Here is a 26,233-nt window from a genome sequence, read left to right as displayed (position 1 = left end):
CTTAATTATTATTTTCAAGATAAACGTAATGGTACCAATTCGCTCGTGATTATCAAATTTTACTATCACTATAAATCGATTAGTAGGTTAAAACTCCAGATAACAGGTATAAATATTGACCTTATGGGACTTATACATTCTTAAAATAAATATGTGGGAACTTTTTTTCTCATGGGTCGGTGCTAAATAAGATTTAATAGATATAGTAGAACATCTACTTACGGTAAATATTTATTTCAATTCACAGTATAGGTACAGGGTGTTGCAAAAAGGGTATACTAAGCCGAAACCTACATGTGCAGCATTGTATATCTAAGCCTGAAACTGAAATCAGAATTTGAAAATTCGCGAAAAAAAAAACATTTTCAATAGAAACTTAGATATACCATGCTGCACATGTAGGTTTCGGCTTAGTATACCAATTTTGCAACACCCTGTATGTGCCCGAATGCAAAATTTTAAGTACTTTATTTCAAATATTTCCTAACTTGCTCAGGTCTGGTATTCATACACGAGTACATGAGGGATTATCTTTTGCTTAACTTTAATTCTAGATAATACCCGACGTAATTACTTTTTGGTATCAGAAGATTAAAATATTTGAAATGAGTTACGATGTGAATTTGTTTTCACTTAAAAAAATATTAAGTGTATTAGTTAACTCGCTTATCTTTTTAGTTACTTCGGCGCTTCATCATATTTTTTCCCTTCATTCCCAAAGAGGGTAAGTAACCCTCAACAGAAAAAGAGGGGTTGTAAGTGTATGCATACCTAGGTATATAACTTTAAATTATCTGTCTGGGTAGTTAGGGGTGATTATAAATAAGACAAAATATTTTAAGAAGACAATATAATTAAATTTTCATACAAATCTTTAACGTAATATTTTTTCAAAATACTGTACACCGTAGCGTGTTTTGAAACTATACAAGGCCAGAACGCAGAGGGTGGGACTGCTCACGTATACTTTCAAATTAAAATATTGCCATGATTTACTTGAAAGTATACAAGGCCATTACGCACTAATCGCGTATATTTTCAAGTAAGTTAGGCCAAAATTATGGCTTGAAAATATACTGCAGCAGTTACCACTGCGTACTAATCGTGTATATTTTCAAGTACCAAACGGCAATGCGAGCACTTGAAACTATACGTGATTAGTTACCAGGCAGTAGGATTTTATATTTAATACCCATAGATAGATAGGGTAGGCTCCCCAAAACATGATGAAAAATATGTCTCTAATATGTCTATGGGGTAACACATTTATGAGCAATCAATAAATCCAAGTTGAAATATGTCAAAACCAAATGACCTCAATTTTTAAAAACATTTAATTTAGAATTTATCAAAATTTACGTTTTTAGTTGGTTATAATAATATTTATAATATACTTAATAATATTTTGATGCGCTGTTAAATTTACTATAATATTGCCGACGGCGTCATTAAGCTAGTCTTTTCCGTTCAGGAGCTATCGTCACTGTAACTTTTTCATTGCTCGTGAGTGATAGGTATTACTCTTAATTCATATATAAAAAAACAAACAGTCACACCTTGTACTAATTCATATAAATAATAAGATATTAGTATTCTTACTTGCAAGTATGATTGCTATAAATATCAATTTATCAATGAAATTAGAGCTTGTTCATCTTTATTTATTAACATTCCAAAGGTATGACAGGCAGAACAAGTAAATTGTAGTCATGTACATTTACCGAAATAGTTAAGTAAATCAGAATCAGCATGTAGGTATAAATTATATGCGACAAGTACGCCAATCAAGCAATGTGCGTAATAGCAATGTATATTTTCAAGAACGATTCAAAAAATCCCAACTTGAAAGTATACGCGATTAGTACGCACAAATCGTGTATATTTTCAAGTAAAATATTATTATTTTTCACTTGAAACTATACAGTGCCAGTACACTATGGGTGCGTTCTGGCCTTGTATAGTTTCAAAACACGCTACACCGTATCAGCTTGTTTTGCAGGAAATCAATTGCACATAGATAAATATCAATACAAAGAATACTTGTACATATATGATGTAAACTACTAAAAGTAATATATTTACTATATTTTTATGTTTTATAGAGTAAGTTATCTTGCAAAAAAAAACATTTAAAATAATTATAATGGTGCAAATGATTTACAACAACACCGCTGACGAAACTTTATATTTTCCTCTTGATATGGCAGATTGTCGATATGAGAAACATTATTGAAGCGAAATCGCTTAGCACTAACAAAACATGTTGTTTATTTACAGATACTAAGTTTTTAATATAATTTTGAACAAAAAGTAAGTGATTTATTGCAAAAGAGTCGAATGTAGAAAAATTAATCTCATTTGAGTAGGTAGGTACATAGTTAAAATTAAGAATCACAAGTAAACAGATCTCTTTTGCTCGCACAAAACTGAAATAAAAAATAATCTCAAGAGAAGGTACAATATACTTCTGCTAAATCAGTAACAGTGAGTTAACTGTCGATTAGCTAACAAGAGATTAAGTTCGATCACTTAAGTACCACGGGACAGCTTTAGCAGATTCCGAACGACCATTGCCATATTAAAAAATCTTAAATCTAAGCACTTTACAATTATCTAATATAACTCTATGAAATAAATACAAAAATCTCTTACTCTTACTATTATCTAAGATAATATTTTCCTACTCATGTCTTGGAACTAAATACTATTTAATGCACATAAACTTAACGCTGCGCAGATGCACGCAGGGTATAACGTCGACAGGAGGACCCTAAAAATATTTGACTAAAAGAGAGATCAAATCATTGCCACATAAAATACTTATGGTATAACCGGCAGGCCGTTTCGAGTTACATGTCGACACTCATTTTGTACTTTGATAGATGAAAGTAAGAGTGGTCTGGCCTATGACAAAATAATTATGATCCAATGATTGTGTAGGGATTGAGGAGGACGTGTGAAACGGCACAGACCATAGTTGCCAAGGGTCATTGGTATGAAGATGTCAAAGAAAAGTTTTCATTAGGCGCGTACGAAGTTGTAGACAATTTTGATATATAAATATATATAATTTCGAACTGACAAACTATGCCCGTCATGAACAGTTTGAACACGATTTTCAATGTAAGTATATGTATGTACAATCTCTTCAAAATATGTACAATGTATCTTATAGCTTCAGCAGCTTAATCACGAATGTGGCAAAGACCATAATTATTACAACATAAGACAATCAAACATATTACGAAACTAAAGTAGAATGTAATAAAAATATCAAAATGGCTACTCGTGGCTAGTAACCCTACCAAAAATGAATAAAGCAATCGATAGATACCGTAAACTAATAACGAATATAGCTGAGTTAAATTCTAAATAGCAGCCACTTTCAATCAATAACAAAACTTGATATGATAGAACAAAAACTATATAAACAAATTGTACCTTTAGATTTACCAGGTGAAAATGTAAGAAGAAATTTTTCTCTTCTAGTTGACACTTATGTCTATTATTATCTAAGATCTATTTATGATTCACGGTACCCTATTACTAAATGTTAGCCTAATCACTGTCGCATCTTCTACACAGTGATGAGACTAAGCATGCTCAAGTAATTTATGTTAATGTAACATAATTATAGAGGCACTGTGTGTATTCATTTCTATTCCTTATTATCTCACATTACTATACAAGAAACTTTTGAACAGTATTCAATTATTTCATGTAAAATAAATTCAACATGTGGTTGAAAATATTGTAAATTATCTACATTTAAAACTTTTTCATTAGACTTCTGATCTGACGCCCAACTTAAAATGAAAAATTGAGCTATACAATAACATTTTGTTATAAAAATACTTATAGCATAATATTCAGATCACATTTGCTATTTCGTGTAATCATAACATTACTGTTGTTAGCTTGTTAGTATTAAATATTTCATTTTATGCATTGGGGCTCCCATTGAATGAAATATTTGACGACGACATTACATAAAGTCCCAATTCCGTGTTATTTTGTGCGTCACCTCGGTAAGAAGGTGAAATACGTGAAAAGTGTGAAAATGAATGTGCGATGTAAAGAACTGAAGGGCTTGATGTTCAGTCTTTCACGAGCCTATAGATATGATGTTGCGCACCGTGCTCACTGTTCGACACTTCAAACACAAACGCTGCACATAATAATGTCTCTTGAGTATCTCTGTTTGTCACCACCTGAAAAAAAAGAATGATTATTAGTGATGCAATAAAAAAGCTAAAAGTTACTATTTCAACGGAATTCAGTGGATAGCAGCAGACAGTATTTTGCAAACATTTTAAAAAACATAAAAGATCCTTTTTTGAAAAACCTCTGCTCTAAAGTTACTAGATCTAGACATTGCTTTCTATCAAATAGTGCTCACCTGAAGTATGGTGAAGTTTTCTAGCACACTGTTCATCATATACTTTTCAGGTAGGTGTTTGAGTTTGTGGATGAAGTTGACCATGTATTCGCACATTGGTGAGCGATGGATGCGGTATACGAAGCGGCCACCCTCAAATCTTGCATACTCCGTCTCGACTTTCTCGACGACTTGTTTTCCAAACGAACATACTTTAGTACTGCACGTTATCGTCATGTTTTCATTGCTTTCATAGCTGTAACAGAAAAATATATAAAATTATAGTTGGAAATAAAAAGGGGAGTTTAGTTTAACCATTTATTTTCATAGTTAATGTTTTGGTACACAGTTCCTTTCAACTACCAATGTTACATTCTTCATATACTTTTCATTCTTAGCATTTCGGCGACAAACACCAGATTCGAACTAGAGTTTGTCACCAGAGTAAGCCACATTATCTGTCAGTCTCTGACTGCTAAAGGTGTGCCGGAAGATTTTATTGATTATCACTCTAGGCCCTGTAGCACGAGACGCTATTAAGACGTGACAAAAGTTCTCCGCCGCGCTCGCTCTTGACGGTGAGCCATGTGAGTGAGCGCGATGCAAAACTCATGACACGTCTTAAATGCGCCCCGTACTAGGGCTACAGGACGCTTCTTTCATTAACTTTTAATTTAACACAATTCGTTATAAGTATCTTAAAAACCAATATATTTAAACACAATCATTATTTTAAGATACTTACACACTTGTTACGCCATAAAAGGCGCTGGGGTCGTCTAAGTTGCTAGTGTTGAGGTCCGCCCAGAATTTCACTAAGAAGAACGCGTTTCTAGGTCCCTTCTCATAGAGTTCCTTCAGACCGCCCTTCTTCTCTGGGAATTTGTCATTTATTTGTTGCACGTCTACGGACTGGAAACGAGAAGAAAATAGTTAATACAGTTTTATTAATGTACATTTATCATTATTTATTTTAATTTAATATGATAAATTACGCTAAAACGCTCAGCAGGAGGTTTGGGGATATTACACATGATTCTATACATAGATTATGATATTGAAGTGAGTAGTAGGTACTATATGAAGAAAAAAAATTAAATTGAATTTGCATGTGAAAGTGACAACGATTACAAAATTAAGAAGAAAACTATTTAAGTGTTTACCTCTAATAAAGGATCTGCATAAGACACTGAACCACCTATATGTACGAAGAGATGTTGCGCTGGGGCTGAACTTGGTGGGTACTGAAAAAAAAAAGAGATAATGATAAAATATATGCCTCCAAGTTATATAAATTAAAACAGATAAAAACCTACTGTTGAAAAAAAGCATCCATTGAACATCGCAGACTCGGGTGTACCATCCCAATAGCTTTCTATAATTACTTTTTAGCGAGCAAAACTGCATACGCAGCTGGCTTGTTGTCATAAATATCTTTGTCAACCATTGATATTTTTTATCGGATGTTATGGGTTATTGCTTTCCAATGTTAATATGCTTTTTAAATTACCTAACAATAAGCAAAATGGACTTTGACTGTAATTTCGAAGGCAACCAAAGGTATGTAGCTGAATATTTGTATACTTGAAAGTTCATAATTGATTAAGTTAAAATTTCCTGCTTTATCAATTTCATTTACGATACGTTCAATGTACCTATTGCAAATCAATTATACCATACTATCCTAGTTATCATGTCCACCAATTTGCACAGGGCCCGCATGGTGGACTAGGCCTAAACCCTTCCTTCATTGGAAGGTGACCCGCGACCCAGCAGTGGTGACGTGATGTGTTGATGATGAATCATGTACTCACCGTATCAGGGTCTCTCGGATGTTCCACGAAGGCGGAGAACTCTACGAGTCTGAGTTTGTGCGTGGCGATGGCGCGGCCCTCCCACGGCGGCGGCGGCGCGACGTCCGTGCCTCCGGGAACACCCACGCCCGGCACTCCCGGGACTCCCTTGTACCCTGGACCCGGGAACGGCTTCACACTGGAAATGTTGTAAGTAGAGATTTAGTTTTTGTTTACAGAATTAGGTAGGTATATGGGGCGAAGGTAGAGGTAATAGATGGACAGAATAGATCTTCTAGGAACATGGGAAAGAACATGGAAGATGTTAGTAGTAAAAATATATATATTTAACACAGCTTGGTATAATGTAACCCCTTGCTGGGTTTACGGAGATGCATTGGAGCGTATGCTTGCCTTTTTGATATTGCATTGCTATTATTTTATTTGATTCATCTTTGCTTAAGATACCTAAGTATCAGTTTCTCATATGCTTGAATATTTTATCTTTATAATACTTATGTGTAACCAGGCGCGGATCCAGACCTCAAAATAGGTGATGGGCAACTCAAAAAAGATGGTTTTGCCTCGCCTTGAGGTACTGATAGCAGTTTTTTTTGTATGTTGGGAGTGACCATAATAATAAATAATGACCGTAATAATAATTACAGTTATGCTTAATGCAATTTTTACTCCTCAAAAGCCCTCTGGATCAATGACATTTTTTAGCGACAAAAGGCTGTGTTACGGAAAAAGTTACTATACAATGTACCTACAACGTATACAACTAGACTAAATTCTGATTTAATTGAGGTAAATTTTATCTTGATATACCTAATAGTTTTATAATAAGTACCTACAGCTATTTAAAATAAAGCCTTTTTTGAAAAAACTATCTTTAAACAGATTTCCTCAATTTGTACCAAAATATTTTTTATTATGAAGGCATAAGTTTATAAGTGGATGTTTGTTAATACACTCACGAGCAAAGAAACAGTTTTCCACTTACAAAATACTGACACCAAATTGCCCAAATTTTTTTAAACATATAATGGGAATTTTTTACAACAAAAAATCGTTTTTAGTTTGTTATATTCTGATACGCCGTTAAATGTACCAAAACATTGCAAAAGGCATCATTAAGTTCGTTTTAGTTCCATTTAAGAGTAAGTAATTTAGATTTTCTCATTGGAACTTTTTCATTGCCCGTGAGTGTATTTCACGATAAAAAGAATGTAGATAAATGACACCCGGAACTTAAATTCAGGCTACCTACTTTTTATTGAGGAATTTGACAGGTAATATTTTTTAAGGCGAAGCGTAGCGGGAATAGTAGCAGTAAGTACTTATGTCTAAATTGCAATAATTGCGGTATCGATCGCTGCATTTTTGATAATTAGGTTTGTTGTTTGGGATCCTTCACATAGTATAATTTAAAAAAATCGTGCGATGAGTTATGACTTAGGCATATTTTTTATGGGTACTTACTTATATTTTTTAAATAGTCATATAAGGAAGAATAGCTTTCTTATCAGAGCCTACTTACTATGGCTATTTTAGGTAAAACAAAAAAATATTTTTAAAATGCTGGTTTAGCCATAACTCAACGCGCGGTCATTTAAAAGTGCTGCAAATTTGAATGCTAAATAATATTGAATGGTAATAAAAAATTACCTATATAACGGAGCGGTGGTAGCTCAGTCGGGTAAGCGCCTCGCCTGCTTCTCACGCAAGAGGTACCGGCGCTGACATGTACCAATGATCTTTTAACTTAAGTACAATGTATAACATCGCTCTTACGGTGAAGGAAAACATCGTAAGGAAACTGAAACGAAACCTGCAACCTATGTGAACCCACCTACCCGCAGTGGGCCAGCGTGGTGGGAAATGGTCCAAGCTTAGGAAGGCAGTTTAGACCTTGGGGATATGCACAAACGTTCCAGTCGAGAGAGCCAGGAGCAGGTACATACACTCCCACAGATAATAGAATAGAATACCCCTCCAACTTTAAACAGCTTAATTCCAAGAACACTATCAACACTATCTACACATAACTTGTAGAATTTTGTTAGTTATACACTGAAACGCACTCGTTTCAGTGTATAACTAACAAAATTCTATTCTATGACGAGCAATTAAATAGTTACACTTACAAAATGTTTACACCAAATTACCTAAATTTTTCTAAAACATTTTAGACTTTTATCAAGATTTTCTTTTTTTATAGTAACTGAATCTGAGAACTTTTTTTTTATGTACTTAATAACAATAACAATATTTTTAATATACAAAGTAAGCAAATTAATGAAATACTATATATAATAACTTAAGCCTAATAATAAATAATAATAACTGTATCATAAAAACTATTTGGCTATTATTGAGATCAAACTAGGTAGTCTGTCTCGTTGTACGTATAAGTAAATAAAGATTTTTGCTGTAAGCCAAAATTCAGACTCTTGGCATGACCGAAAATTTTATGGTTTTTGAATTCTATAACAACTATCAGAAGGGGTTTCGAGGTGGATTTTTATTTATTTAGCATAACCAGAAATCATCACCACCAATATTAATTAAATTATTTAGAAACAGCCATACGAAAGTGATAAAATTACGAAAATATTATATTGAAATCCCGTGGTGTGATATGGCAAGTCATTTAGGTGATGGGCATGCCCATCTTGCCCATATGGGTGGATCCGCGCCTGTGTGTAACTAGTACTTTACATAATATACTTTTATGTGAAACTTACTCTTGTGACGTACCAGCTTGCAGACCAGGTTGCCAAAATTGCTGAAAAATAACAAAAAACATTACATATTTTCAGGCATTTCAAAGTATGTTTCTCAGTGAAAGCTTTTTGTTAGTTAAAAGCTGAAAATAATTCAGACCACGACACAATTCGAAAAATTCACACTGTAATAAGTATTTTATGAAACTTTTCGTTGCAAATAACTTTTTATTTTTCACCCAACTCGGTTGTTCTTTGTTTAAAGATGGATTTTATTTTGATTATTTAAACTCCTGTTAAATGTATTAATTCGAAGCTCTAAAACATGATGAAGTCGTCAGTAAAAAGCAAAAACAACGCACGTCGGGTTAATCTTCATCTTTTATTTCTTAAGCAGCAATAACTATGCTGTTCATATCCAATACGACACGACACTAAACTATCTGTTGCTAGATTATTTGCATGTTTCCTATGATAGTTTTCTCAGCAAAAGTAATAAGTTACAAAACTAAACAATTGTAAAGCAGTGAATTTATTGAGATACAAACAATCCGTTAACACTTTCGGCGGTACTGACGGTGTTACATTCTAATTGAAATGTGACCAGAGTTTTGTGGCCTATGATGATGATGAATCTGACTAGATCACCAATTGGTTAACAGCGGAAAGTGCCAAGGTCTCAGCGGAACACAAAGCTTGGATCAGGCTGGTACCGTGTGGTGGTAAGCCGGGTGCGGTAAGCCCGCTACGATCTGAGCACTGGACAGCGTCGACATCGACTGCATGGCCTTATCCTTCATCATCCCGCCATCCTAAACGGTATAGCAGTTTTATCATACGGTATTTTTGCTGGTCCTAGGAATCCTATGCCCGGTAGCTATAACATTCCCTTCCATTAATCGGAAAGTGCTATGCTTGGGTTACTGTATCGACATTGTTATTTCACAAAGTTTCTACCTAGAGAGTTTAAAATAAAATTAATAGCAGGGTTTAAACAACCTAGGTTTGATTCAAATTGATTCTCTGGGGTTCCGTCTTGTTCTATCACAATTTTAATCTCCATTTATTTGTCCATTTTCAGTTACCTACCATAACTGCAATGTGTAGGTGTGATATCACCTATACATTTAATTTGTTGTGCTAAAGGCTTTGTTAATATGATCGAAAGCTAAACGATATCATGATACGTACCACTTTTAGTTTGGCCTGTATCTCTCGAAGTTTCCGTCTAGCCAGCACCTGGATGTGTGAAGAGACCTGTTTTCTTGTTCGGGTCTTTCCAGTTCTTAGTTTTATGTATCTTGCTATCAACTCGTTCCGTCCTGAAATCAAAGACAGGAGTATCGTTAAATAATGCCACATCCACAAACAATCGATAAAGGTTAGAGCAAATTAATATCACTCAAATTATTTAACTGATATGCCAGCTAAATATTTAGCATAACAGTTACGAATAAATGAGAGATACAATGCAATCAGGGAATGAAGCTGCGTTGTCGGTCCCGTTATGAAAACAATTTTCAAAATATTTTGAATAGCTATTTTCAATGATTGAAACTGCAGTCTGGCTGGAATGCAGGGGTGGATTCGAGCGGAGGCAACCAGCAGCTATTATAAAACAAATCTCACTAATGTATAGTGCAACGCAAAGTGCTTTTGATAAATTTAATTTCGAATACACTCAATTCTCGTAAAAGAATTTCGAGTACGGTCATGTTGGTTTTTTTCAGCGAATCAATACAGTATTCGATAGCAGTTGATTCCTTTTTCATTCCCTCTTCACTAAGCAGCGTATCCGTAACGTTATTAGGTATTTTCTCATTGATCTACTTGAAAGTATGTAAAAAAAATATAGGTGAACTTATTGCTGAGCTTAAATGTTTCACTGTAGGTACTATTAATTATATTATTTATTTTCATAAGTAAATACATAATGACAACACGGTGCAAGTTTTTGGTTATAACATCACCCTGTGCCTAGGCCTAGAATTTAGTCCTCAAAATGTAGCTTGAATAGACTAGCAGCTGCTGCCTATTGCGTTGTACTTCAAAGGTCGATCGCCTGTGTATTAATTCCTAGACGCTGTGGCGGACTTGTTAGCCCCGGGCCAAAGTAAATTGAAATCTCATTGAATTCGGGGAATGCGCCGGCGACGAGCAGGCTGGTGCGAATTTAATTAACCCCTTACTGGCTCATTGAGGCGACTCACTATAGGCCCAAATACATATTAACTATGCATTTTGTATTCAAATTGGCACCCCCTATCGCTAAAGCAGTAGCAAAAATCGGTTCGAGAAAAAATACTAGTAGTAATACCTTCATGGTATATAAATAGATTCAAGTAAATTAAAGTTTATTCCAGGCCATAAATAGTGCACACACATTAATAAAGTACCTAGTTTATCTCTTTAACGTGAAAATAGAGCGAAAGCACAAACTTCTGGAGCAAACTTTTCGGAACTTTTCAAGCTAACATTCTTGAAATTGCTACAAAATTATGGCTCAGTAGTAAACTTCGCGGGCAGCGTAAAACTAAAATTAGTCAGCGGACTATTCTAACAAATTGCTATTAACATGTATTAGTTAACATAATAAACACGTCGTGTGGTATTGGTGTAAGCGCAAGTTCCACTTAGCGACGCTCGCGGCTGCGAATCGGCATTAAGAGTGCTTTCACCCGAAACGTCGTGTGCATCCATCTAAAAATAGTGCGGTGCAGAGAAGGTTCGGAACGTTTCTATTCCACAGTGAATAGAAAAACAAGAGATCATTATTTATTAGTTCGTTAGTTGGCTAATTTGGTCCGATGCCAACACAACGCAGCCACGCTCTCGCGCTCTCCGCGCGGATGAAATCGTGCGTGCACGCGCTACAGGCATGCATATTCAACGTGTCTCCCAACCTACTAGCCATTATATTCATGCCATTTTATGCATCTCTCATAATCATAATACTACTGTTTATTAGACCTGAGCATGCTAATGTGCTTGCGACCACTGAGCTGAAGTTTAAAAATCTGAAAAGAATAAGGACATAACGAATATTTTCTTCTGTGCTTTATGGTTGTTTTTTACAAACGTAATTTATTCCAAATAGGGAGATATTGAAGATCCATCAGAAACACATTAGGGTCGTGCCCTGAAGCATGACTTTGGATTGTTTTCGTAAAGAGCCTAAAGGTTTTCGGAAATAAATTTATTCTTTTCAACAAGATATCTCGATGAAAGTAACATTAGAATTGGAATTGAAATACGAGGGGTCGCGGCACAATTTTACGCTGACCCAAACAGGAGCAATGCGAGGAGAATCATCCAGGAGCTGAAGGGTTGAGTTGCGACGGGCCTAAGGAGGATTTCTTGGGAGACAATCGGGAATTACCCCCGAAGGCGGGCGGGGCGCTAAACAACGGGCGCGGGCGGCCCGCCCCTTCTTTATATTTTCTTACTGCGTTCGCCGCCTAGCGGCGCGACCGGGCCCCTTACACGCTCGCTCGCTCACTAATTGCGCATTCTTCGCATAGTTTAGCCCTCCCGGCGTACCCCTCGCCCGCCACCCCCGGACCACGTGAACCCGTGCGCCGACGAAACTTTCATACTCCCAGGATATTGAGCGGTTTTGAATGTCTTAACTCACGAACGCGTCAGCAGCGGTGGAGCAGAGGAACGGGCTTTGTGCGAGAACTGTTCCAACTATACCGCAGCACCGCGCGCGCCGCCGCCGCCGCACAACTTCGCACGTGCACTTGCGAATGAGCTATTACGCTACACTAGCTCACTCCCTGCAATATTGCACCCGATTTCGCACACTACATGGCTAACTACAATAACGATTACGCTGCATAATAACAATTATTGTTACTTATTCATATTTTAGTAGGCCCAGTTGACCGTGAACTTTAATGAATATTAGTCAGTCAACTTTCGTCTCGCACGTCTCATCTCATCCTACAATTTAATATGTAACATCCGGTAATTTATTCTCATAAATTTTCTCAGCCTATTTGTGCCATTCGTATCGCGAAGTCGAAACCCTGTATATCGGAGACATTTTACTATGGGATGTGTAACGCAACATGGTAAAATTGCAAATATGGTCGCGAAGAGAGAAGACAATTTCCCGTAGATTTGTTTCGGTGCGGGCGGCGAGGGTCGAGGGATCCACTGGCGGACAAGACAAGGGTGACGCACTGCCACAGCGATAGATTAAGCTCTGCAGACACGTCCTCGAGTAATGTGGTCATATATTGTGTGGACGCCACGTGTCTGCAATTATTATATCGCGTGCCCCTTCGAATTATAACAACTACCAGCTTTCATAGTCCATAAAACGTGGCACCATCGAATTTTATTTCCAGCCCCAAATCATTAATGACATATTTTTATTTCTATTTAATAGCTCAAATTGTTAGGTTCCATAAATAACTTTATTGCGTTTTAACGGAATCCGTTTCCAGTCTGCAGTTAACTCTGGTGGATTTAAATGTAGCATTACTTTCCGCCTTTTAAATCACTTAAGGTGGACACATCGTCTCCGTAGTAAATTTGTTTAGCAATTCCATCTGGCGGCGGCGGGCGGGGCGGCTGTCCTTTAATTAAACCCGGGACGTTATGTTCGCGCGGACCTAATGTGCGTCCGGCGACGTAATGGCACTAGTCGCCTGTAATTGTTCTACGTCAATTGTGCTCCGCTTACGTGATACCGTGCACCCCTACACAAAATAAACTATCTTTTCTTATGTTTTTGCGTTAAGCTCGAGATAAACAAATGCTAATTACTTCGAATGCCAGCATTTAAATAAGTCCCGTAATGACGAAGCACAACTGACTGCGAAGATTTACTCCGGCAGTTACTTGAGTAGGAAAAGGTTCTTATAAGTAGCAATCGTCACGTTCCGCTAACGAGCTTTGCAAGTTAACATTGTGACGTGAAAAAATTTGCCCCAAGCCGGAGCTTTTAAATACCGAGCTTTCATTATCACTGTTTAATTTGTTCAAGCTAGGTTCATCGATACCGCTCCGGTAAACTGACCCGAAAAGTTAATAATGTCGAAGTGTCAGCTCATAAAGTTTTCAGAAGTTATTTTCTCGGTTAGTGACGACGGGAAGGGAAGCGTAGAGACAAAAGCGAAAAGACCTAAGTCGGTTTCCTTGAATCGGCGACACAGTCCGATCGAGGGAGATAATAATTGTCTGTTCACGTCTTTCCGTGGAATCCTATTGCGCAAACCGCTTTGTCGGCTGACATCAATACCGGGCCTTTTGTCTCGTGCAGAGGGTATTGTTCATTTTCGACTACGGCCTTGATAACACTTACTTACATATCAGCGTCTTAATAATACTTATTTACATTACATGTGTCACTGTCGTTAAGTATAGGCATAAAATTGAATAAATAATTTGAATTTTCATCAAGTTTGCTTTGTGCAAAAATATTCGTGTTGCAAGGCGTTTCACAGGCGGCAAACGGCAAATACAAGAAGAAACAGTGACGAGGTATAATTGAAGCTAATTGCAATTTATGATTTGCTAAACTATTATTAACCCGTAGCACGCACCGAGTGCCTCTCATCAGTGGCTGTTAGTGACTCATAAATCACGTCGCTTCTTCGCGACTAAAGTAAATACTAGTACTCTATATTATGTGGACTTCTCAATTGAAAATTTCATGGATTTTTAAGCCAGGAATACGGAAATATTTTCATTTCACAGATTGATATTAAGGTAGTCTTTCCGCAGATCATAATCCAGATCTATCTATCCAGTGGCATTAGTGTCTGCATTCCGGCTCTAACGTGGGTTATCTACGAGTCGTTGCTCTCGCGCATCTTAAAAAGATAATATACCGTGATCAGGTTAAGTATATACTTTTATTTACTCTTAAAAGCTAAATCCCAAAGTCTCAGCAGCAGTACCCAAGACTCACCGTACATCTTGCCCTCGTCAGACAGGATGATCTTGCGGCGGCCGCACGGCGGGTATATCGCCAGCGCCTCTTGGAAGCTCTGCTCGATGTCGGGGCTCCAGACCCCCTCCGCATCTGCCGCCGACAAGTCCTGGGGATGTCATAGGGTTTAGGGTTAGAATGGCAGTAAACTTGGAAAAAATGCAGGATGTCAAGGCTCTTAAAATTAGGATGCGTTGAACATGGCATTTGTGAGATGTAAGATTATCGGACAACACGTAACGTTGTCCTCTTAATTTGGTTATAAAGATATGCATCACAATCACGATAACTATCATCCTGATAAGTAAATAAACATTTTGAATTGTAATGTGCTTAATAATACAAATAAGTACCTTGTCCTTTTCACAGATAAAATTGAGTTAGTACATTGTGCCAACCGACTGAGTATGAATGACTAGGCTTAATGCTCTCGAGAGCTAAATTAAACATTGTTTGCTCTTGAACCGTAAGTTCAAAGACAGTTTCAGACTGAAAGCAAGGCCTTCATTCTGCTACACAAATTGCACTTCATTGGCGTTTTGTTATCAGAGGATTTTCATTTGATAATGCAATGAATGAGAATATTCCTCAGCTTTTCTTCTCCAAAAAATGCAAGTTAGCATACATAGTCTGCAGTTTTACAATACTTACACACAGTCATTTTAGTAAGTAGTGGAATGAAATCCATGGTTTAGGTACAATCGGCTACATAAAACAGATGTATTAACCAACATCTGCGATTTACTCACTTCAGACACAAGGTGAAGAGTGCGTCACTGTAATTAATGGTCCCGCTCGGTTCTATTCTCAAAAGAAAATAAAAATAACACTCAAGAACGTGTGTACGATCGAAAAACAGAATGATTCACAATTCCTCGAAACCCCACGAAACGAATGCTACGCGTATATTTTGATAATCATAAATTAATAGTTTGATGTAGTAAAATTTAAGAGGTTTACGATAGACCCGATTTTATCTGTTCGACTGATCAGTACATCATTATACCTATATCCAACTCGTATTTATGGCTAATATTGGCTAACATAAATATTAACAGATTTTTGCCGTTTATGAAGTAGAAATACATGTTGATAAGTACAGATTTTTCACCATTGGCTCTACCAACGGTGAAAAAGAGAGAGTAAAGATAGAGACGTCATCGTCATTCCTGAAACGAATAATTTTGCAATACTAGCGAATACAATTAATTTCAGGTCTTGGAAGCAAAGTTCTGTGATTGTCCTTCTTAGCCCTTCTTTCGTGAACGAGATGCTAGCATAGGCGTCGGCGGCCGGGCCATCACCTTATCTCCCACATCTAGCTCCCTTAGGCCTTCTTATAGCCGTAGGTCGGTAAACTTTTTCAGCCCTGTGCGGCTCTTATACATTTCTTCCTCTTCCTCTTTCACTCACACGCACATACATAGCGTGTGTGTCTGCCTTTGGCTCTTTAGGTAGGTACTTATAAATATCCTTAGGTAGGTAAACTTTTTAAGCTCTTATACATTTGTTCGTCTTCCTTTTTCTGTTGTTGTCGTGTGTTTGTATGTTTGATTATGCTTACCTTCTCATCATCACTGGCGTCGCCGACGTCGAGATGCTTGGCGTCGGCAGCCGAGCCATTGGTGTCGGCGGCGCCGGCGGCGGCGCTCCACGGGGACGCAATGGTGCCGGCTGCGAGCGCGCCGCTCGCTGCAACAAACAGATATGTGGTGTTAGCTACTGAATTTAGTCTTATTATAGTGTAACTAGCTTTTCCCACTTCGTTTTTCTCCTTATAAAGTGGAAATACCGGGATAAAAAGTGTAGCCTATATGTCAATCGAGGGTGTCAGCTAAGTCCATACAAAATTTCGTCAAAAGTGGTCCAACCAAGACGGGACGTGAAGAAGTAACAAACATACATACTCGTACTCACTAACTATTGTATTTATAATATTAGTAGGATATCGGCACAAGGGGCTATAATGTCAGAGAAGTATACCTAAAGGTGGGATGCCTTGCGTTCTGAATCGAGGTTTGTTGGTTTTTGGCTTCTAGATCTGACTTTTAGATACACGCACGCCTGTAGTGTAGGATGTAAGAGACTGATTCAAGTGACGTCATTGGGTTGTTTGTTGTTTGGCTCGGATGCTGAAAGCGTAAACTTCCATCGTTTTCAACGTAAACACGATTACAAACACTTCTCGTTTTATTTCACGTACGGCTAAGATATTTTGTCACAATATAGGCTGAAAAAGTCGGGCTGAAACATTCCGAACTCCAAAATATCGAAATGCCGAACAAGCTTTGTTCCCTCAAGATCCAAGGCGAGGTCGTAGGTATTCCGGAAATTTTCATATTTACTGCGAAAAATATGCAGGTACGAAACGTTTATAATATAAAAATATCAAAACGGAGAATTTCTTTATGAAGATCAGGAGTCGAGAGCGGGAAAGTATGCGCGCCGCCCTCGCGACGCTCGGATACTTTATAATCCCACCTCCAGCACGCTACTACTCCACTCGGAAATGTTTAGCTGTAAAGTCAACTGCATTGCACAGCTGATATTTTTATTAACATCTTAAGTAGTTAAGGCGTGACAATCAATAAATTATGAGTAATAATAAAATTCGGATTATTTTCCACACTATAAACGAAGCAGGTCTCCTACATAGAATCCTCATTCGAGCCAGCGCAAATCTTTACAGGCCTTACACACAATACATCCGGGACACGGCATACCTACCCCTTTGAGCCACCGCATCGTCATTCAGGGAACATTCACATCGCTCTCGTCGAGTGATCAACACAACCCCACGAGGGTCCCACTTATTGCGGACACTTGTCATATCAGCACAATGAGGAGGGGACGAGCGCTTTATTATTTTAATTATTGCACGTTTCAAATGCGCTCTTTGTTGCCACGCACAACAGAATTTCGCGTGCTTTTGAATTCAATCGCGCGCTTGGGGACGCGACGGACTTAATAAAAAATAGGCCTTTTTAATTCACGCTCTAATAAATCTGGTTTAAGTTTCTAATTTTGTGAAGCTGACGCGTTTGTTTCGCTTAAATATTTATGGCATCTCACATTGCGATAGTTAAGTTCCACTGTGCAGGTTAGAGGTGTGAGAACTGAGAAAATAATGCGATTTCACATTACTCGAGCACCACAGCGATATTAAGTATGTATTCCTGACTGCAAGAAGTAAAAATAGAGGCAGTTTAAGTTCGCCGTAACAGTTACAGCAACATATTGGAGTGGGCGGCACACAATGGAATATCGTGCTTATGTGATTTGCTTATAAACTCTACGTATTATTATGAGGTTACTACAGATACTACACAGTTTAATGGAAATGCTCGTGTTCTTAATCTGTGAACAATGCATTATATTTCCTAGAGAAATGTAAAAAAGAAAGAAGGAAAGTCGATTAGTAGTTTCAAGGATACCTACAGGATAATATTTATCTGAATGCTCTTGTAAAATGAAATGCATTTCCAGCTATTACATATCGGCCTTTACGTCAAAACCCCTACAATTATTTTATGACGATAAAACAAATTGTGAAATGTTTATCGGGCTTTTGCACGCTATTCCTGAAACCAGGAATGCAGTTATGATAACAATAGAGTATTTTCAATAAAATTTTGATTTGTGGTCTTCCCGCAACGATTGCTGAATAAATGTAAATTATAATATGTTTCTATTTATGTGTAGGTATGTTGTAAAGTCAGAGGCAACTCTCTAAGTGAAATTGCTGCCTGATTGGTCAAGTACCTTTGCCCGTAACTGTACGCTAAGCCTCAATATAAACTTAAAATGAAAACAACGAAAACGGCTTCCTCGAACTCAAACACAAATATATAGAATCTACATGCAACAAATAACCAATCTCTCGTCATAACATAGCGGTAGAAGCGGAATAAGGTAAAAAGGGCAACAATGAACATGGACAACCCCTCCCCTCCCACTCCACATGTTGGGCACACCTGTGAGGGGTTCGCTCTAAAGTATGTTAATTAATTTCGGTTGACCGTCTGTTCCGGGAACGCTCAAATCGGACCGCACCACAGAATAATGTAGAGATAGCTCCGGATGGAAAATTGTTTTTTTTTATCGTGTTGTGAAATTCAGGATAAGTAACTAGCTCATAGGATTTATTTTGTATGTAAAGACCGAGCTCTATGTCTTACAAAATAAATATCATATAAGCTGGACACAATTCACACATATTTGTAGCGTTTTATTCCTAATCCTAAGATATCATGGAGGAAAGTTTAAAATAATTATTAATTTCTAAAAATAATAATGTAAGTAGCTGAATATTTTAAATTATTTATAAGTAGTAACATACGTTTAGGTAAGTTGCCCATATTACAATGGTTAATTACTCGTATCCTTCGATAACAAACTGCTTACCCACATTTGGCAGGTCTTCCATTTTGATAAAACATCTCAAATATGTTACGCTCTTATAAGTATGTAAATCCTTTTTACATTCTATTTATGTCATTAACTGTTCCCGGGATCAACGCGTTGCGGTCTCCATGTTGGTTTTGGGACAAAAGGTTACGCCTCGTAAAAGGAAGTTATTAAACTTTTAATTGTGGCATTAATATTAGTTATTGTATAAAATTAGCGTAGGCATGCGTTTAGAAATGCTCACATGCCGGGCATTCGTGAAATTCATGGTGTAATTTTAAATTTTAGGCAGTCGCTTGCCCGTTTATAAATACGGAAATTTCCAAATAGCCGATTTTACTGAAAGCTTTAATTATGAGGCGAGCTATGTTAAACTATAGGTAGATGGGTTGAGTTGGTTTAATTATGAGCTGCTCTCCCTTATAAGCGATCAATAGATTGAATATGACATTACGGCGGCGGCGGGCGTGAATTTGGTCGCCCCAATTCTATTAATTATTCAGTAGACGCTACTATCGTTAATAACGGCGCTGAAAAGAGGCGGTCTAGTTTTAATAAGGTAAATTAATATGTGGCTTGTTACCGTAATAGGGTCCTTGTTTGTATGTAATATAAATCCCGTTTATTCTAAACAGGCATTTGTTTTTTGACACGCGTTTTTTAAGGAAACAGTTTTGAAGCGTATGCGTAATTTGCCTATCCTACCACGATTTCAGCCCGGAATATTTACTTACCCCGTAAAAACCATACGAGTGAAAACAAAGCCGCTAGTTTAACTGATATTAAGCTTAAAAAAGTAAAAAGTGATGTCAACGTTTTCAATTTGTGTGTAGTTACAATGGTTATGATTGGTGCGAGATGTTTATCAATAGGCGTGTATGTTTGTTTACAAAATATGGTGTGAGCGACGTGCGCAGGAGTGCTGCCACGTGGTCGATGCACGTAGGTAGGCGGTGCGCATGCGTCAAACGCATCGGAATGGGTTGTTAAATGTTCTGGTTATATAATATAATCGAAATGTTCTATAAGGTCCATTAGTGGGCTTGAAAAGTGCTCTAAGCTGGGACCATGGAAGTAATAAGTACTTACTTCCATGTCTGGGACTTAAATGATCTCCTACATTTAGTGTCAGCAAACTTTTTCTATGCAGTTAAAAATGACCGTTATTTGAAAACAAAATCCTTATATCAATGAAAATTATAAGTTTGGGTGATAGACTTTCTTCTACCCAAATGAGGCTGTTAAATAAGTAAATCAAGATTATACAACAAATGGAATTCTAGTTAAAATAATACTTACATAGGTAATATAAAATATCAGCATGAGCCATTGGCATCTAGATTAATCTAGACCCGCTATACTCAAACTGCGGCCCGCGGGCCGCATGTGGCCCGCCGGCCCTTTATCAGTGGCCCGCGTGCCATGAGAGATAATATAGAATATACAATACATTCTGTGTAAAAAGTATCGGGATTATATACATGAATATGGAAACATTTTTTTTTCTTATTCATCCAAATTCATCTTATCACCTTCAAAGTTTGCTCCTTCAGAAACGATACACGCCAACGAATTATTCAATCAACACAACATTTTATAAACGATGTTTTCAGAGTTGTTTTTAGTCCTCGCGGCGATTTTGCCTTATTATCTTCTATCGATTGAAAACAGTGCCTCGAAGTGGTAATTTGAGTTTAGGAAAAAAAGAAGCTAGAGCCGTGAGTTGCAGTCGTATCTGGTTAATATGGTGGATGCTCGATGGTATGTGTGAGTTTGTTCAAAAATTTTTTCACAATGATAATCCTTGTGCGAAAGGCGCGATATTGTGGTGCAAAATCTTTTCTAAAAAAAATTCCACAAATCTGGCCTGCTTCGTCGAGTTTGCTGTACTTATAAAATTCTACATAACCCGCAAATAATATTATTTTCCTACCGTTTGACTTTCTGGCAAGAATTCCGAGTGCACAACACCACGATAGTCAAAGAAAACAGTCAACATGACTTTAACTAACAATCGATAGAAGACAAAAAGGAAAATTCACTTCCAGTTTTAAACAAAACTTTGAGTGTTTCCAGAGTTGTGTTTAAAACTCGAGGTTTAAAAAAAAGGGGTGATGATTGGATAATTCGTTGGCGTATGTGTATCGTTTCTGAAGGAGCATACTTTGAAGGTGATAAAATAAATTTGGATGAATAACAATTTTTCTTTTATAGATCTAATCCCGATAGGTACTTTTTACATAGAGTATAGTATATGCATGTGTTTTTTTTATAGCATTATTCAATAGTTTTCATCGCTTTATAATAGTAAAAAAAAAATTGCTTGCGGCCCGCGACACTATGACTTAAACGTGTTTGAGGCCCTTATATAAAAAAGGTTGAGTACCAATGATCTAGACCAACCATCAAGGGTTGTGATTTATTCAGTTTCACACACGCTGCCCGACCGTGGCAGTCGTAATTTCGTGATCATGAAACGTGGCAATGAAAATTACCAGAGTTACGTTTGTGAGTGACGTTGAACTAGGCAACGTAATCGTAGCAAATCAAACAATATAATGTAAGAAACAATTATGCAAGCAGAGCTATTGTTGCATTAACTATCATTCTTAAAGTGTGAATATAATGTGTAGTATGAGGAGAGACCTAAAGAATTTGGGTATTATTCCTTTACCCGTCGCCAATATTTTATAATATTATGAATGTAGCTTCTCCTATGATCTATGGGAATTGAGTTTAACCTTCCTACTTGTGTTTAAAATAAGAACTTACTTAATAATGTTGAATTACCTATGCCAGTTTTGATTTAATATTAGGCGCATTCAATATTGTTAAATTTGACCGGAAGTTATGTTACCAAAGCAATATGTTTGCAGTTATTTATGAATCAGTTACCAAAACAAGCTAAAATTATAATTCAGTGAATAAATGACAATATACTAGGCGATGTAAAAATTGAGGAAAATGCTTTATTATTTTCTGAAGTAATGTGCTATATATGTATATGTATGATGTATTACCTATATGCCCTAATGAATACATATTCTATGACGACGATCGTAATTAACAATTGAGACGTCAGCCAATCCAAACAAAGAAAAAAACACTAGTAACGACACTTCAATACAACAAAGCAATTTTCTCGAGAATCGAAGTAAAGCAACAAGCCACGTAAAACATCGATTATCAGCAACTGACTCACACCGCGATCTCTGCCAACTAGGTGTTGTCCGTGCGTAAGGACGCATGTAACAGTTTATTGACATGCTAAAATAACACTTAGAGCTTTGACATTTAGGTGTAGACCTGGCATTCTCGTCGCTAAACATAGAATACTGAATCATCACCGGTCGGGTCGCCAGCTGCAAATTAAGACTCAAATTGTCAATTTGCCTCTGGTGCCTACCGGCGACCTAGCTCGAGTTACGTTACTGATTCTGATTGTTTTTCACATAATACTGGCGTCAAATGAGCGTATCCCCGAACTCATGTTTAGATATTATCAAACTGAAGGTGAATAAATAAATGCGAATACAATATTTGTATAATCGGAATATTGGGATAGCTTTACTCTTATTCATAGAAGACAAGTTCAGGATCAAATGCTAATCATTCATGTGAGTATACTAAAAAATTACACAAAATTTCATCAAAATTTACATTTAACGCAATTTTACTCACAAATAATCTAGAATAGGCTTAAGTACTAAATTTCTCAAAATAATATGTAGGTATAGCTGGCAGCCGGAGTCTACATTGCGGCAGACATGATGCCGCTAGAACCACAACTCAGTTCATCCCTGAGTTATAGACGCAATATCGCTTAAATATAATATAGATAGAGGCCGTCGGTAACAAAGAGATACTTATGAAATTAAGGCGATAAATCAGTAGCCCGAGTGAGCCAACCCATGAATGAGCTAACCTAGCGGCAACCTAACCTATAGGTACGAGTATGTAAATGCTATACCAGCGATATAATAAACGGCTACCTTGCCTCTAAAACAAAGACTAGAAGGTAAAGTTAAACATTTCAGTGAAAAGCTGCTAAACATTATAGCATTTTACTGATGTATAGGAGATCGCAGAACACATAGCAAAAGCCATACAATATAGGTAAGGTTACCAAGAGGACGAATGATATTCCACTGCTGATCTGTGAAAGTGACTATAATTGTGTAAAATTTGTTTCATTTCATTACGAATCTAAGAGAGCTGGCAGACAGATAGACTTTACAATAAATGCAGAGGTAATATCTCAAGGCATTAAATTATACGGTGTGTTACCGCATGCCAAGTTCAATAATGCTGTCGTTGAGACGTTTACGTCTGGTATTTATGTGGAGCGAAAAATTGACCCGCGGCGAATAAGAGTCTTGGCGAAAATCTGAGGGTTTTAAGACTCTTGTTCTTGTGGCAAATAGAGCAAAGATTTGATATGAGGATCTAGTTTGCAAAACAGATGCTCTGATTACTTTCGATGTGGTGCAAAATGGAAGCGTCAGCGCGGAACGATGTAACGCAACCAGGGGGGGTCACTCTCTACATCGATCGAAAGAACAGAAATTTTCAAGCAATCGGCACATTTGATAGAACGAGAAAGAGCCGTGGATCGCGCAACGCTTCCGAAGCTTCGGAAAAACCAAACTGAAGCGCTAACCACGACTCTAAATATCGTTGTATATGAGAGCGACCCTCCAGGTTCTCGAAACCGCATCAATGCTGAAAAGACTATCCGTATCTGGTGGTAATATTTAATTATTTATTTTTTAGAAATTGGAAAAATATCATCTATAAAACTAAGTCATAAATATAATAATTTATGTTTTCATAGAGCGGGTTATTCGAAAAAATTCCTCTCTACATTGTATCTGCAATTTTTGAAAAAAAAATAACCTCATTAGGGATAGATCCTAATCACTCTTGGAATTTTAATGTGTCCGAAGAATAATGGGCTTTTATGTAGTCGAACGCGATGCACATCGGTGTGACGCAATCGATACGATAGCTGAGCAGCGGCCACACTACGTCGCCCATGTAGGTGATGCACCAACACTCTCGTCTCACGCTTAATCGATACAAATAATATTCACCCGAGCAGTAGCAGGTAATTACATTGCGAAAACATCAAGTCGCCGCACGCGACCACCGGCCATACTCGTACACTTGTAGTTACTCACATGCAGACGGGAAATTTTCGTGACGATTCCGCGCCGAACAAATCTTTGATGCTAGAACTAAAGCACGCTATTGCTTAACGAGACCACCGTTTGGGATTGCGTACCGTACCTAAATCAAATCTAAACAACCATGGCTATATCGAATTGAATGATTTAATAAACTTATGCAACTATAAAATACTTAAATGACAGCATCGATGTCTAGCTTGTAGTGTAGATGTAGTAAAAAGCGTTGTTGAAATTAATATTCCTTGTTTGCACACTCTAGGGACGTGACCTGAACACTTTTCTATTGTGGTTCAATACCTCACGGCTCTGCTTAAAAAAACAATGAATTCATGACCAACTTCCAGCGTGCGTTGGTTCGAAATGTTGCCGGTGGAATAATGAGTGGGCCCGTCTAACGTATTTTAAAAGCTTCCTACAAATGTAACTACAAGTTGTAGCGCTTGAACAGGACAAAAATATCAACGTATTCAACGTGCTACTTTCTATGTTCTTTAGCTGCGGTATTGTAAAATATGTCGAAACTTTATCGTGGAGATACCTCGGATACCTGTCTGACGTAGGCATTATCTGGGATGCCTATGTTGTGCTAGAATTACTCGTCGGTATTATATCAGTGTTACTCCTACGCAAACAGATCCCACAAGTTTGTATTGAGTAAACACGGTATCGCTTTCAGACAATAAATAGCAATGCCCTAATAGACGAACTCCATTTATTAGGTTAGGTTAGTTTGAATGCGGCAAGCAGCGCGGAGGTGTAATGAAGGGAATCTGAGAGCCTCAATGAGATAGAGGTGCGCGGATAATCGAATCAATTTGAGCTGCATTGAAGCCGAGTGTTGCCGATGCGATAGACGGTTTAACTAAGTTATGACTATGTTAGCTACGCTCTTAGAAACAAGTTTGCTAGCGAACATCTTGAGGGCTTTGAAATCGTCTGGGCAACTATTCAGATGCTCTCAATGGCTCCAACTTTATAGCTAACGCTTGAATAGAAGATGCTTGAGGAAATAAGTATCGAAGGGATAATAAAGAGAAACCGTCCGTTTGCAATTAACTGTGCTAACGGTTGTGGTGCGGTCGGTCGCTGGCTGGCTCGCGCCGGGACTCGGGACTGAATTTGCTGGTGCCAATTCTCAAAGTTCAACGACCAACTGGACGATACAGGCTGCACTTGGACAACTACAATGTCTTTAAATTAATAGATAGATCATCATGCGTCTACTTTGATGTTTACGTTAAAATTAATATGACATGCCCCTATTAGTAAATCTAAAATTGATACTCCCAGTTCACAGTAGCAAATAAAATAAAGTTTAGCACCATAAAAGCGTTGGTAGCATTAGTGAACAAAGATCAGATGGCGGCAATAGCTTATCCTGTTCCATACTAGAGCGATGGCTGCATTTAATGAGATTCTCACATTTACACAGCTAATCGTACAATGATATTTCTCGACGGTATCAGATATAATTGGATAGCAATGCGAGTCGCGTATACGCGGAAGAGTGGTGGCAACATCTCTCGTTACATTCTGTGCTGCGTTCTGAGAACTCCATGGGAATCGGCCCGCCATCGAAGATACGGGGACTTTCCTTACTTATTTTTTCATGAACCTACCTAACTACACCAACCTACATGGAGTCAAAACATTGATTTCCATTTCACATGTGACTAACAAATCGTGTTTATCAAGCGATCAGCCCGTTAATTTCGCCAGGAAAACATTGAATTACAAAGCACGCATGGGAGTTAAACGGGCAGGAACAAAAGGTTGGCGTGGTTGGTGTGCTA

At 37.5% G+C, this 26,233-nt stretch overlaps 1 protein-coding gene across 4 annotated transcripts in view; it reads right to left on the bottom strand.

Moving 5' to 3' along the window:
- Positions 1-3,981: 3,981 nt before the first annotated feature.
- The window catches only part of LOC105390007 (protein scalloped), a 47,799-nt gene continuing 25,547 nt past the window's right edge, over positions 3,982-26,233 (bottom strand). For 3 of the 4 annotated variants that reach the window (XM_011561219.3, XM_011561217.3, XM_011561218.3), the window contains 10 exons: positions 16,409-16,536; positions 14,824-14,953; positions 10,092-10,222; positions 9,614-9,712; positions 8,922-8,962; positions 6,193-6,370; positions 5,542-5,622; positions 5,124-5,290; positions 4,400-4,634; positions 3,982-4,211 (listed from right to left, as the gene is read on the bottom strand). In XM_011561219.3, coding sequence (XP_011559521.3) covers positions 4,098-4,211; positions 4,400-4,634; positions 5,124-5,290; positions 5,542-5,622; positions 6,193-6,370; positions 8,922-8,962; positions 9,614-9,712; positions 10,092-10,222; positions 14,824-14,953; positions 16,409-16,536 — 1,304 coding nt within the window. In that variant the 3' untranslated portion in view covers positions 3,982-4,097. The remainder of the gene's footprint in view (positions 4,212-4,399; positions 4,635-5,123; positions 5,291-5,541; positions 5,623-6,192; positions 6,371-8,921; positions 8,963-9,613; positions 9,713-10,091; positions 10,223-14,823; positions 14,954-16,408; positions 16,537-26,233) is intronic. The other variant, XM_011561220.3, reaches the window with a different exon arrangement.

This window comes from Plutella xylostella, chromosome 13 (genome assembly GCF_932276165.1).
Source record: "Plutella xylostella chromosome 13, ilPluXylo3.1, whole genome shotgun sequence".
Taxonomy (NCBI): Eukaryota; Metazoa; Arthropoda; class Insecta; order Lepidoptera; family Plutellidae; genus Plutella; species Plutella xylostella.
Note: the sequence above shows the minus strand (reverse complement) of the source record. Positions and strands in the feature narration are given on the sequence as shown.